This window comes from Halichondria panicea, chromosome 10 (assembly GCF_963675165.1).
Source record: "Halichondria panicea chromosome 10, odHalPani1.1, whole genome shotgun sequence".
Lineage (NCBI taxonomy): Eukaryota > Metazoa > Porifera > Demospongiae > Suberitida > Halichondriidae > Halichondria > Halichondria panicea.
In genome coordinates this window covers 483,717-497,573 of record NC_087386.1, presented here as the reverse complement: position 1 = coordinate 497,573, position 13,857 = coordinate 483,717, and the positions used below count along the sequence as shown (strand labels likewise).

The 13,857-nt window shown below is 42.0% G+C and overlaps 3 protein-coding genes across 5 annotated transcripts; 2 read left to right on the top strand and 1 right to left on the bottom strand.

Moving 5' to 3' along the window:
* Positions 1-1,400, top strand: LOC135342874 (beta-1,3-glucan-binding protein-like). The gene has a single exon (XM_064539713.1). It carries the CDS (start codon positions 31-33, stop codon positions 1,216-1,218), a length of 1,188 nt encoding a protein of 395 aa, XP_064395783.1. The 5' UTR covers positions 1-30; the 3' UTR covers positions 1,219-1,400.
* Positions 605-4,177, bottom strand: LOC135342877 (transcriptional adapter 1-like). 2 transcript variants are annotated; one of them, XM_064539717.1, is made up of 5 exons: positions 4,017-4,177; positions 3,824-3,950; positions 3,108-3,427; positions 2,177-2,446; positions 605-1,654 (listed from the first exon to the last, which is right to left on the bottom strand). In XM_064539717.1, exons 1-5 carry the CDS (start codon positions 4,113-4,115, stop codon positions 1,469-1,471), a joined length of 1,002 nt encoding a protein of 333 aa, XP_064395787.1. In that variant the 5' UTR covers positions 4,116-4,177; the 3' UTR covers positions 605-1,468. The 2 variants fall into 2 exon arrangements, with proteins under 2 accessions (XP_064395787.1, XP_064395788.1); XM_064539718.1 differs by lacking the exon at positions 605-1,654 and adding an exon at positions 1,662-1,740.
* Positions 4,178-6,621: 2,444 nt separating this feature from the next.
* On the top strand, positions 6,622-13,424 carry LOC135342870 (axonemal dynein light chain domain-containing protein 1-like). Of its 2 annotated transcripts, XM_064539707.1 has the most exons (22): positions 6,622-6,716; positions 6,828-7,176; positions 7,337-7,528; positions 7,713-7,792; positions 7,855-7,948; positions 7,999-8,076; positions 8,207-8,376; positions 8,473-8,565; positions 8,616-8,682; positions 8,739-8,776; positions 8,831-9,065; positions 9,235-9,330; positions 9,392-9,447; positions 10,442-10,752; positions 10,837-10,948; positions 11,031-11,256; positions 11,519-11,703; positions 11,978-12,176; positions 12,332-12,469; positions 12,724-12,778; positions 12,846-12,927; positions 13,158-13,424. In XM_064539707.1, the coding sequence occupies exons 2-22, from the start codon at positions 6,847-6,849 to the stop codon at positions 13,363-13,365; spliced, it is 3,045 nt and encodes a 1,014-aa protein (XP_064395777.1). In that variant the 5' UTR covers positions 6,622-6,716; positions 6,828-6,846; the 3' UTR covers positions 13,366-13,424. The 2 variants fall into 2 exon arrangements, with proteins under 2 accessions (XP_064395777.1, XP_064395779.1); XM_064539709.1 differs by lacking the exon at positions 6,622-6,716 and having other exon boundaries at positions 6,723-7,176.
* The last annotated feature ends 433 nt before the right edge of the window (positions 13,425-13,857 follow it).

Below are 13,857 nucleotides of genomic sequence, written 5' to 3'. Positions count from 1 at the left end.
TGCATGCACTAGCTAACTAAATTCACAAAAATGATGTCTGGGCTCCTTGCAACATTTGTGCTCTTGCATTTCACAGCCTATGCTGCAGCCAACAGAGAACTGGTGCTGGCTCTGGAGGACACATTCGAGGACTTCAACTTGAGCCTCTGGAAACACGAGCTCACTCTGGGTGGTGGAGGAAATTTCGAGTTTCAGTGGTACACTAACAATCGAACCAACAGCTATGTAGAGGATGGGGTCTTGCACATCATGCCGACTCTAACTGCCAATGATATTGGAGACGCTGCTGTTCGGGGTGGTTCCCTCAACATTTGGGGTACCCAGCCACCCAACCTTTGCACGGGGAACATGTTTTATGGTTGCGAGAGAAATGCAGGAGCTAGTGGAAATTATCTCAATCCTGTGAAATCAGCTCGCATTCGAACAGCTGAGAGTTTCTCGTTTACCTACGGTAAAGTAGAGATACGTGCAAAGCTACCCAGAGGGGACTGGTTGTGGCCGGCTATTTGGATGCTACCAACGGATGAGCAGTATGGATCTTGGCCTGCTAGTGGTGAGATCGACATTATGGAGTCTCGTGGCAATCCACCAGAATATGCTCCCGGTGGCTACAATAGTTATGGATCTACACTCCACTGGGGAGTCAACGTGCACCAGAATCAATTTCCTCAAACGAACCAAGCGACGACACAAGAACAGAAACAGGATTTCACTAGTGACTTCCACACATATGGTTTGATATGGAACGAGACTCACCTCATCGGCTATCTCGATACCGAAGACAATCCAGTGCTTGAGGTTCCAATAACGGAGTCATTCTTTGATCGAGGCGGCTGGAATCAATCCGTGTGGAGCAACCCTTGGAGAGGACGTGGGAACAATGCTCCTTTTGATCGAAAGTTTTTTTTGCTCATCAACTTGGCAGTCGGTGGAGTGGGAGGCTATTTCCCTGATGGTGCTGGAAAGCCTTGGAACAATACTGATCCTGACTCTGTCAATAAGTTCTATAATGCAAAAGATGATTGGTTTCCAACCTGGACACAGTCCTTCCAGATTGATTCTGTACGTGTGTGGACCTACAAAGACACTGAACCTACTACTGGCATGCCTACAACACCGACTAGTTCTGCCATGATACAGTTTCTAACAAGCAGCACGTTTACTCTGGTAATGCTGTCCCTTGCATTGTCTGTCGGTGTGTTTAAAGTACTCAATTAAGAAGAACTGAAGAACAATAGCTATTATGATAATTGTCGGTTGTCTATATAAACAATAGTGGGCAGATACTAGCTATAGTAAATGTCATGTACATTGGGAAACATTGACTAGCTCAAATTACATAGTTTTTGTATAATTTTTATCAATTTGTTACAAACATTCGAACACCGTTTACTTTGAAATTGTGAGATCAATGTCTTTACCTATATAACATGTATTGAGGAAGAAGTACAAAATAAAAATTGATTATCTATCTAACAGGAAATTGAGAGTTACACATAATAGTGTTAGAAGTTTGTTTGGATTGTTCTCTCTCCCAGAGTGCTACCGTGGTGTGCTGCTGCTCCTCCTCTGCTGTGGGGTGCCATAGACCAGCCATGATTCGCTCCATGTTGCAAGCGTAGATACTAAACACAGGAATGCACTGTTGATTGACCTGGGGGAAGGAGGGGGGTCCATTTGTTACAATAGCTAATGGATGCAAGCGTAGATACTAAACACAAGAATGCACTGTTGATTGACCTGGGAGAAGGAGGGGGGTCCATTTGTTACAATAGCTAATGGATACGCTATTAACAGTTGTGACTACTTAATGTTTGTTATTTCAATTATCCACAGTGCTCATATTTTAGTGAAGTACTATACATTATACATGTATACACGCACTAAAGTCTGTTTCCTCAACCCTGGAAGTTATGTGGTAAATTATGGCTTCATTTATGCTTTACATGTATGTGGTGGACAAGTATGCCTGGGACTTCTACATGGAAAATGCTAACTTTTAGCTGGTTGGAGCTTCCCAGCTCTACAGCATATAGATATAAGCGCTTTTTAACAAGGAATCCAATGGTATATGAAACTTTGAAAGTATGACAAAGTTATGATAACTTTATGATAAGTTTATGAAGGTCAAACTCAACACAAATAGACTTTAATGTATGGCGTAGCAATAACACACCAGTAGTGCATCCCTCAAATGGAACAGGTTGATGGGCTCCCAGATGCCACCAACTCTTGATGATAGCCTAGCCACCGAGTCTGCTTCAACCCTCTCTCCAGACTTGTACTGGTACAGTGACCTTTGAACTCGAGGGAGAAGTTGGGAATTATCCAGCAAAGGGTTCGATCTTGAGTCTCCATTTCCAAAAGAGTGTTGAAAGTTTCGACCGTCTAATTTCCAGCTAGTACGATGAGAGATCACCATTTGTAGTACGTTCTTGAGGAATACCTGTATGTGTGAAAAGACAAAAACCACAGAATCATAAACATGAGTTCAATTTCAAGAATTAATCTATAAGGAGGTGCTATTACGCCTTAGTAGATTGTGCTCGAGACATGGCCTATTCTCTACAAATTATTACTCCTCAGTGTAAACCATAAGTACAGCATGCACGGACACATCAATCAACAGTGTACACGGTGCAGGCGCCACTACTGTTTGGAATGAAGGATGTAATTACTGCTAATGTATATACCTTAAATTAACAATATCAGACTGTCTCGACTTTGAAGTATCAAGTAACAGTCTGCATAATAAGGGTACACAAGCAGCATAGCGCTGTTGGAATGATCGATGAATCGAACTCAAGATAATATATTATCTTCTTGTTTCCGCCTGTATTCCAAGCACCACTCTATTACTGTGAGTGCATGTCAGTTACAGTCCTAGGCCTTGATGTAGGCTATGCTCAAGACATGGCCTATATAATTTATTATTAGTCTTTTATTCCTCCTGCAATTTCAATGTGCCGTCACTCTAAATGAGGCACCAATTGAAGCTCGTGTATTTTTCTCCGTTCTATTTGTACGCTAAAAATTAATTTATGGTAGCGCCTTAATTTTTTATGGTGAGAGCCTATACTAATAGGATGGTCCAATTTCAAACACACCTTCAAAGAATGGAGCAGAACGTGAGCACAGTCTTCTGACACATCCTCTAGATCAGCTTCCCATGCTCCTAGCAACATTCTAGCGTGAAGTGTGGACACATCAGGTAACACCAACTCATGAGAGCACAATAAAATACTGTCCAAGTCTTTGAAGATCTTCACTGTAGGTGGCGTGAAATAATGAAGTGGGTCCAAGGCTCCATAGGGCAGCTCGGTGGCCATCAAGACTTTGGGCTTGAGTATCTTCGGTTTCTTGATGGCTGGAGGTTGTATTGGTGAGAGGGACTCCGCTGGGCTGACTGACTGGGTCATGGGGACATCTGTACGGATAGGGGGAGGAGGCTATCATCATAGAGGGTTAAGTGCGCCAAAGTACACAACAAATTCGTGTAAAAATTTAGCCAACACCCTCACTTAATATGTACGTGTATGTGTGGGCAGGAGTGGGAGTATGCATGTACCAGTAAGTAATCTACATGTACAGTATGTAAAAAGCCAACACCCTGTATTTTTAGAGTACCAGAGTCAGCTTTTTAAATAGAGTTCTGATAGCTTTCAGAAACGCATAAAATTGGACCAACGGAACTAAGTTAACATCCAATTACCTTTACATACCCTGTGTGTGTGTGTGTGTGTGTGTGTGTGTGTGTGTGTGTGACGTGTGGGTGGATGTGTGTGTGGTGTGTGTGTGACGTGTGGTGGATGTGTGTACGTACATGTTTCTTGAGGAGCTACTCCAGTTTGACATTTGACAAGAATAGCGAACAGAAACTCATTGTGAAGATGAACATTGTTCTCTCCTAGTAGACCCTGGGCCTTGGCATCAAAATCCTCTTTCGTAATCTGAGCCGAAATTAATTTGATTTAATGAACACTTAAGTGTTGATAATTATGTTGCATCAAGTCTACCTTCCTTCTGTACCAGCTCTTCATGAGGTCCCAGTAGCGCTGTTTCCTATCCCTGAGAGCATCTACGAGGTGGCTTTTAGCAGAGAGTAAATCAGCCATTTTGTGATGTGCAGTGGCGCTTGGCACGTAATGGCTTCGGAGCGGAAGTGTAAGTGGGCAGGACCGGGATTTTTCCCATGAAGCCATGCATGTAAACAGGAACAGTCGCAGTTCACCCTAGCGTGTGGGTTATAAACCGGGGCTCCGGAGCTGTAGGTGGGTGGCCGGGAAACTGGTCACTCACTTTCCTGTCGTCTTTCATTGTGATAGTCAGTCTACACTAAGACTCCCGGAAGTGTGTATTACACAGTTCATTTGCCAATTTATATGGGCCTTATGGGAGATAATGATATTCATAGTTCGCGGTAGTATCAAAAACAGTAACACTGCTTTTGTCAAGGATAACTTTTCATCAGAAGGTGCCTATCACTATTAAATGATATATAAATAATGCTGAATAAATAAGCTACTGAATGATATAAAAATTAAGTGGTAAAAAAGTACTGAATTGCTGCATTGTATGAAAGAAAACTGGTGATATTTATATTTTCTGTGACTTTGATTTCCGGGCAAATTAGTAATGGGGGTGCTGGAGAGATACAGATAGGCCTAAACTATAGACAACACTGGTAACTACAAGTAGACCAAATAAGAACACTAATGACCCAGGTTTGACTAAGATACAACAAAGTAAACATTGACAAAAATGAGTAAGTTTAGCTCTTGCCTACTTGCCACTTGAGTGTCCAGAGTTTCTTGAAACTGCCTAGATAGCTAATATAATGCTAGAAGTTAGTCTTTGCAAAGAAATAAACAGCATCCGCTTTGCCAATATTTTTTTATAGCAGGTCTTGTGTTCTAACATTGGCCAGTTTATTGGATATATCCTGTTTGGACTGACTTTGATATCTGGGCAAATTAGTACTCCCCAGTTCTGGATCCTAATTTTCCTGTGACCAGTTCATGAATACTATATCTACTAGTACTGTGACTCTGGAACCTGGCTTGCACTTCAGGACCTGGGTATTGATGCTGGAAAAACTGAAAAAGTTGTTTCTTTATCCAATTCTGATAGTAAACAATGACGTAACAGAAGCCATAATTAAATTTACGGAGAATTACTGTAGTATTTACAAGCCACAAACAGGAAATTTACTCACTATGATGCAAACCACAATTACATCATTTGAAGCCAAAATTGTAGTCTTAGTGTAGACTGTAGTCAACAGGTCTCCTGTAGTCTTTCATTAGATCACAGCCCTCCTGTAGTCTTTCATTAGATCACAGCCTCCTGTAGTCTTTCATTAGATGTAGTCTTTCATTAGATCACAGCCCTCCTGTAGTCTTTCATTGTGATAGAACAACAGGAGCCCCGGCTACAGTGGTAGTTTTTTTTATTATTTTTATTATAATTATTTTTTACTAAAACAAGTAGGTAGCAGCCCCTTTCATTAGACAGCAGCCCTATACTACACTGTTGTAGTAGCACCTACTTACTACCTTTCATAAACAGCCTCCTGCTGCCTTTCATTGCCGGCAACGTAACACTGCCTACTGTGTATAGTATAATACAGTATCTATGAATGCGATCCCACTCACCCTCTCTATTTCAAACCAGCAAATATTAAATCAATTGGGATATCATTGTGGAATCAGGTTTCAAGAAGCTCGGCGTCACCATCCCTAAGAATCTGTCCTGGTCTCAGCACATTACCAACACTGTGAGGACATCCAAACAACAATTGGGATTGCTCCACAGGAAATTAAAAGATGCATCAATTTACAGGACCACTGTGCTACCTAAACTTGAATACTGCATCGAAGTATGGGACCCCCATCCGGGCCATCAATCAACCTGACTCACCAAGAAACTGAAGAACCAACCCAATCATTTGCCTGCAAAACTGATCAGGCATAACCAAAGAATGAAAATCTGCGGACTATATCTCTCTACTTAACTTTACAAACTCCAATTCAATTAAAGACTGCAGGAATATCCAAAAACTTATAAAGTATGCTTCAAAATCATCAACAACAAATCCTGGTGATCCTCCCATGCAGTGTCTTCCCACTGACCCCACCCATCCCCTTCTCCCCGCCACCCGCACAACCAAATACTCTTTCATACCACATGTGGGCACCTCATCCCACAGACATTCTGGATGTAATACCGAAATCAGGGAACCCAGAAGTTAGCAATAGCTCCTCTGTTTCATCATTTAATTAATCGAACCGGGCCTCAGTAGCTAGTAGCTTTTTATAAAAATGTCATAAATATTATACTTAGCCATAGCTTTGTTATTTTTCTGTTTTTGTGTTGTCCAGGGGAAGTCTTCACACTAGCCATCTGAGCTACCTGACCTACCCTTATGCATACCTTGGTTTTGCTAGTGGTAGCTAGTGTAGTAGTTCCTTACTGGCTTTCATTAGCAGTATAGCTCAACGGTTTTTTGGCACCCACACCACTACAAATGTTGTTTTTCCAGCTACTCCTGAAACAGGAGTCAGTCTTCTGTCAGTCCTGTTTCTGTAATGTGCGTGTCATAAATAAAGCTCACACATAGAGAACAAGGTTGCGCTCCATTAAGAATCACTATTAATTGCCATGGAAACCGAGACAGTGAAACACTTTTTTGCAAAAGACTGTACTAATATAAATAGGTGAGTTTCTACTATGCAATATACATCAGAGGAATAAACAGGCTCAAGAGAAATAACTGGAACCAGTTTTTAGCGAAAAATGGCTGTGAAATTCAAATTTTTATCGCTCAGGTATCGTGCGGTATAGTCCATGATGGCTGTTGCAGATCCTTCTCTCTCTATGGAGTTCGGACGTCCCTTGAGCAGTCCTCGACAACCTCGCACACTCACTCCGATAAAACGACCACTTCATAACTCACTCCAACGTCCATTCTTGGACCCCTCACTCCAAACACTTCCCTCCATTGAGTCCCCTACAGGAACACAGATGCAGGTGGTCCTGAAACCAGACTCCCCACATGCACCCAATGACTATATACCTTTGGACCTACTGCAAACACTCAAGAGACATAGTCACAACGCCACTGTGAGTCCACGGGGACGACAGAGGCATCCTACACTGCCCAAAACAGGACCTTCAGTAAGTACATCACATTAATGTTAACGTTATAGCCTATGGTACTCTGAAAGGCCTCTCTCTAAGCTTTCAGAAAACCACAAAATTAATGTAATTGGATCAACGGAACTAAAGTTATGACCGTTTACCAATTTTGAATCAAAGTACTATGTACCTACTCTAGGTTTCGACTGGTGGTGTTCCCATAGCTCCCAAGATTCCCCCGGCCAATCTGTGGAACTATTCCAGTCGTCGCTCTAAACTCAAGCACCTGACGGAGGCCCCACCGTGTGTGTGTGGGGCAGGTAGGGACATCTCCTTCCTCTATGATGCTAACAACACAACCATCGGGGGCAAAGAAACCACCTCAGGAAATGTACGTATGTGTGTGTATAGTAAGCCTATGAAGATATAGCCTTCCCCTTACCCTGGAGTATATTCATACATTAACTGTAGTCCAGGGCAATCCTTGCAGGCTACGTTTTTGCCTTGCCTCATTGTACAATTCTGTTTGATTTATCATTACATGTATGTACATGAAAGCCACTCTTTTGCCCCAGACCCTCCCCAACACGCTAGTACCAGAAGAATATCGTTTGGTCAAGCACCCCGGAGTGTTGGGTCTGGAGTACCACAACGAGTGAGTACTGCATTGCTGTCCATATATAACTATACTATACATGTATATAACTCTATGTACAGTCCTTACGTAATTCGAAGTGAGGACCATGACCATCACATGACAGTGTTCCCCTCCATGAGACCAGCAGGCCGGCACGAGGCAGTAACTCTCAAGGTAGGCCCTCACACACACTCTGACAGCAACTAACCCTCCCCTCCCACTAGCATACACTGGAGACCATGCTGAGGCGAGCTGGAGTACCTAGTGAACTCAAGGACTCTGATATGCAAGGCCCCACTGTCGTGAGCACACTCCTAGCTACATAATACTTTAGTACCTAACTACACAACATCTGTATTTTACGTTGTGCATTTGATAATTATACTAGCTGTATGCCTACTAAACCACTTACTAACATGTGACTTTCATTAGATGCACAACTTGCTGGAGCTGCTACAGAAAGAGCAGGCCATCTACAATATTTGCTTCCATGAGCTGATACGCCAGGTCAGTGTCCACTGTGTGGAGAGAGGAGAGCTGCTAGCTGACGTCAGGAGGAGGTACAACAACCTCCTCGATAGAATACCCCGTCAGATCAAAAGGTGAGAGATAGGTAGTTCAATGTCATATTTTGAGAACTTATAGTCAACTTAATAATTATGTTACTATCATAATAATTATGGTTGTGCCCATTGCAGCCTTCATGATGAGCTGGTAGCACAGAGAGCTCTTGATAGGAAGCTATCAACTGAGCTCAAGCGATTCAAGGGAAAGGTTTCCAACCTAACAGAGTGAGTACAGAGCTCCATGCGTTGGTGTGTGTGTGTACTACTTTTTTTAGTGAGCTGTCCTCGATTAAAGAGCATGATTTGCACGTCACAGAGCAGTCAAGAACAGCAGAGGATAATGTAAGCTCCACCTTTCACTAATAATACCGTATCTAATATTGAGCCTGTTCTCACAGCTGATTTTAGCACTGGCAGACTCGGAAAAGAATTCAAAGTAAGTCAATCCACCCCCACACACACCACACACACACCACACCCCCACACACAGCTTGCTAGCCGAGTACCATGCCCTGTACGAGCTCCAACGCAACAGAATAGACGAGCAAGTATCCAACCTCACCTTTGAGCGAGACCTGTGGCAGCAAGGCTCCTATGATCTGGCATCAAGAGTGGCGGAGGAGAACAGTCTCAAAACTCTGCAGAGGATTCAACTGTGTGAGAAGTCGTGGTGTAAACTAGGAGGCCACTTTGCTGTGCTCCTCAGCGATAAGGACACTCAACAGGTGAGACTTACGTAGCGCCCATAATGTACGGATACATGTACGAAAGTTGCATACATGCCACATACAATGACAAAATATTCACTCCTCACTCCTAAAATGTTTTTTCACTTTATTTTTGTCCTATGTGTAGAATACACTTTTTACAATCTCCTCTATAATTTTTTTGCAGTTGTCTGAGATTCAGAGTTACGTTCAGCGTTGGCGTGAGAGGGTGGTAGAGGTGACCTTCAAGATGCTCAATATAGAGAGCAGGATGAGGGAGAGGGTAAGAACACTGTCTCACCCTGACGCTGTGTGCATGTGAGCTGTACTGTGCCCCTGTGTAGATTGATAAAGTTGAGACTGGTATGCAGCGATGGATTGAAATATTGGACAAACTAATGTAAGTTAAGTCGATCAGCTAGTATAACATGTACATGTATCGCCGTAGGTAGCAGATCTTTGAAAAAAACATTTCGGGGCCATAATTTGTGTCATTTTCGGCCTTGGACCATGGGCTATTATTATCCATGGTATCGCCAAATTTGTAAATACTTTTATCGTTCAAATAAGAATTTTGATGATGCCATTTAAAAGGTGTGTTTCAGAACATTTTATTATCGTTGAAATTGGATCCACGGAGTTCGAGTTATGGCAGCTGAAAAATTATTATTATTTGGAGGGGGGGTTATTTCAACAGCCATTAACTTTAGTACCGTTGATCGAATCTCCAAAACTTTGTGATTTTCGGAAAGCTTAGAAAATTTCCTTTCAAATGATGTATTTCAATCCAAAAATTCGTCGGGGCCATAATTTGTCATTTTTTGGCCTTGGACCATGGGCTATTATTCATGGTATCGCCTAATTGGCAAATACTTTTATCGTTCAAATAAGAATTTTGATGAAAGGTGTGTTTCTAAGCTTTCAGAAAATTATATTATCGTTGAAATTGGATCCACGGAATTCAAGTTATGGCAGCTGAAAAGAATAATTAAATTGAGGGGGGGTTGCAGTTAATTTCAACAGCTATTAACTTTAGTACCGTTGATTGAATCTCCAAAATTTTGTGATTTTCGGAAAGCTTAGAAAATTTCCTTTCAAATGATGTATTTCAATCCAAAATTTCGTCGGGGCCATAATTTGTCATTTTTCGGCCTTGGACCATGGGCTATTATTCATGGTATCGCCTAATTGGCAAATACTTTTATCGTTCAAATAAGAATTTTGATGATGCTATTTGAAAGGTGTGTTTCTAAGCTTTCAGAAAATTATATTATCGTTGAAATTGGATCCACGGAATTCAAGTTATGGCAGCTGAACCGTAAATTGTCTTTTTGTAGCTGCATCATTCATAGTACAGTAGCCTAGCCAATTCATTTGTACTCTTCTTTTCCCAGTAATGCTGAGGAAGGTGGTCAAGGTCCTAGCAGATCACAAACAGAGCAACTCTTCTCAGACATTAAACTCTGGGAGGACATAGTCAACCAAGAGGCTGACAACTTCTCCGGAGTTACTCTACTCGATTGTCAGGAGGAGCTCTCCAGTCTCCAATCTCTAGTGGACAAGTGGACTGAGGTAGCACTGCAAATGTTCAACAGACATCAAGGAGAGGGGACCCAGAGCCCTGAGAATAAGAGAATGCTAGAGTTGAATACTGCTGTGGACAGAGGGCTTAAAGTGTACGCAGAAAGACTCTCTGGAGAAAACGGTGGGTACAATATAATAAATTATTATTATAATTATATAATAGCTTTCAATTTCGAGTATTATAATTTGTTTCTTTACTGTGTAGGAGTTGCGACTGGCTTTATACGCATCATGACACCCCTGGAGACCTGGGATAATAAACTGGGACTCTGTGTAGCCACTCACGACAAACAACTGCCCCTCTCTGATTGGGTCAAGTAAGTTACTTACAGTTGAGGTTGAGTATCCTCACTTTCACAAATTTTAAATTTCAACAAATCTGATAATTTTTTTCTGTAGATTCTGTACTATACTGAAGGATTGGGTTTCTCAAGTGCGTTACATCATCAGTTGTATTGGTACTAACCATCAGGCCAAGCCACCGAGGGGAGGAGACAGCGAAGAAGAAGAAGAAGAAGAAGTAGAGGAAGTAGCCCCACTGAATGGTTTGCTTGGAGAGGCTGATAAATGGAGAGCAGCTCTCTCACACGCCATAGACAGCAGTGACACTCTCGTCACAGAACAGGTGCGTACCACTAGATTACCATAATTATTACAATGTTGTGTGAGCAAACTTAACACAAAAATAGGATTGAAAAGACCTATACCAGTACTTGTATGTACGTATGACATCATGATCTATGCCAGATCGCAAAAGTTAGATCGCAAGTATAATATAGTTAAATTTTGGCAAAACATTGTTACAGTTAGTACCTTTAGTATGACCATCCCTAGTTGTTTACTCAATACAGACCACAGTGTACTTATGATTGTCCCCTGTACTGCAGGTGAGGAGACTCCACTCATCACTAGTCAAGTGGATGGTGGAGTTACTGCTCAAGTTGACAGACACACCAGTACAGCCAGAGAAGGCCCAGGGACACAGACAACACATAGTCACCACTGCAGACCTCAGAGCCGATTACACTAGACTGGTAGAGACACTGACTAGCTTCACGAAAATGCTCACAAGGTAAGATACCACGGTGGCTGCACAGGTTAGGCTACATGTATATTATTCCCCTTGAGGGTTTGATTCTGTCCAAAGTTGCTTTTCATACCGTTTGCTCTTATTCTCAGTAGTAGTAGTAGTACTTAGTAAAAGTACATGTAAACCTCTTTTGGCTTCAATATATACCTCCTCACAATTAAGGTTTTGTATCCCAATTCAACAGGTATAGCTTCAATAATCTGCATACGTGTACATACGTACTGATATAATTATGTTTCCCGGCTACTCTGTGCAGACAGTGTTTGGATGTGGTGCGTGACATAGTGGACCAACGTGTAGCGGAGGACTATCCCAATCCAGAGGAGGAGCAGACAGAGCTCAAGAGACTGGGGGATGAGGGTAATGAGTGGGTGAGGCTAGCGGGACTACTACTGGAGGAAGCTGATACTGCTGTAGAGACTGATGCAGAGGGAGGTGACAAAGAGAGTGAAAAGGTATCAGTATTTGTGTACGTACTGTGTAGTAGATAAATAGTGTGTAGGTACTGTACATGGATGTACTGTAACGTCTCATAGGGAGTTCCCCTGCTAAAAACACTCAAATGGGATCTAATTATGATACGTATATTACCCAATCTTGATTCTCCCAGGAGACGGTTGTCCCCTCCGGTGCTGAGTCAGCAGTGGCCCCAGAGGAGGTCCTACCAGAGGACCTACCAGAGACCATGAGTGTGGTGGGAATAGATGACAACATCCACCCCAAGCCACTACAGCAAGTCATCGATGAGGTGTGTATCCATCGTACATGTACTATACACATGTACATAATTATGATCTCAAACCCAGCGTTAAATTAAGCATGTTTGAACGGCCATAACTTTAGTTCCTGTTGATCCAATTACATTCATTTTATGATATTCTGAATGCTTTAGAGATAGGCGTTTCAGTATAATTATGTATATGTACATGTAGCCAGCTTAACCTTGAAACTCTTTGTTTCTTTTTGCGAGGTTAAACAATGCTATGCTATCATTTGTCACAGACTGAGCCTCCTCCACTCTTGTCCAGTGCTGATCTGGGTCTAGACACGGAAGATGGTGAGAATGCTAGCTCTATCTCTGTACATCTCACGTACTTATACCTTGTGTGTCTACACATGCTCAGCGATGCCCGAGGGTAGGGACACACGCAGAGAGGACGTGGAAGCACTGATTGTCAACCTTGACCAAGCCAACAAGAAACTCCAGTAAGCCCCACATTTTCAATAAGCTATAAATTAATTATTAGCCAATGTCATTAGTCTAGAACAGACTGAGCTTCTGAGATAGTTACTGCTTACTGCTCGCATTCTTTTTGACTGAAGAACTGCGTTTTAACTAATTAAGTGTACCCACAATGTTATGACACATGATTTGCCTGTTTGTATAGTTGAGTATTAATGTGATTGTACCCCCCCCCCCCCCCCCCTCCTTGCAGAGAACAAGAAGAGCTGACACACAAGGTTGAAGAGAGAGCAGCTTCTGTTGAGAAGGATCTGGAGGATGCCAAGAGCAAGATAGTAGAGTTAGAGACTGAGCTACAGCAGGCCAAGGAAGCTCTTGAACAGCAGAGAAAAAACTCTGATAAAAACTCACGTAAGAATAGTAAGAAGAGTGCTGCTACTAGGCCAACCAGCCGCAAATAATGTGTGTGTGTGTGTGTGTGTGTGTGTGTACATGCATGATGTGGACATGCTTTTATCGATTTTGTTTGTGCAACAACTGTTATCATTATCATAATTTTGACATCATAAAAAGGCCCTTTTATGGCGATAGTCGGTTTCCCGTCTACCATAGTGTAAGTATTATACTGCATTAGTTAATTAGTGGTAAGTGTTTCCCGGGACTAATAATTATATAGCCGCTATTAATCCATGGTATCGCCAAATTGGCAAATACATTTATCGTTTAAATAAGAAGCTTGATGACGCCATTTGAAAGCTAGAGGTATCTTTCTCTAAGTTAGCTTTCAGAAAATTATAATTATTATCATTGAAATTGAATCCACGGAATTCAAGAATTAAAGTAATGGCAGCTGAAAATAATTATTATTTGGAGGGGGGGGGGGTTATTTCAACAGCTATTAACTTTAGTACCGTTGATCAAATATCCAAAATTTTGTGATTTTCGGAAAGCTT

Coding starts and splice junctions, on each gene's coding strand:
- LOC135342870 (XM_064539707.1), top strand. CDS start 6,847: ATGATGGCTGTTGCAGATCCTTCTCTCTCTATGGAGTTCGGACGTCCC. Junction 8,077..8,206: donor ATATGCAAGGCCCCACTGTC/GTGAGCACACTC, acceptor GACTTTCATTAG/ATGCACAACTTGCTGGAGCT. Junction 8,377..8,472: donor ATACCCCGTCAGATCAAAAG/GTGAGAGATAGG, acceptor TGCCCATTGCAG/CCTTCATGATGAGCTGGTAG.
- LOC135342877 (XM_064539717.1), bottom strand. CDS start 4,115: ATGGCTGATTTACTCTCTGCTAAAAGCCACCTCGTAGATGCTCTCAGG. Junction 2,447..3,107: donor TTCTGCTCCATTCTTTGAAG/GTGTGTTTGAAA, acceptor TCACACATACAG/GTATTCCTCAAGAACGTACT. Junction 1,655..2,176: donor ATTTGAGGGATGCACTACTG/GTGTGTTATTGC, acceptor TCCTTCCCCCAG/GTCAATCAACAGTGCATTCC.
- LOC135342874 (XM_064539713.1), top strand. CDS start 31: ATGATGTCTGGGCTCCTTGCAACATTTGTGCTCTTGCATTTCACAGCC.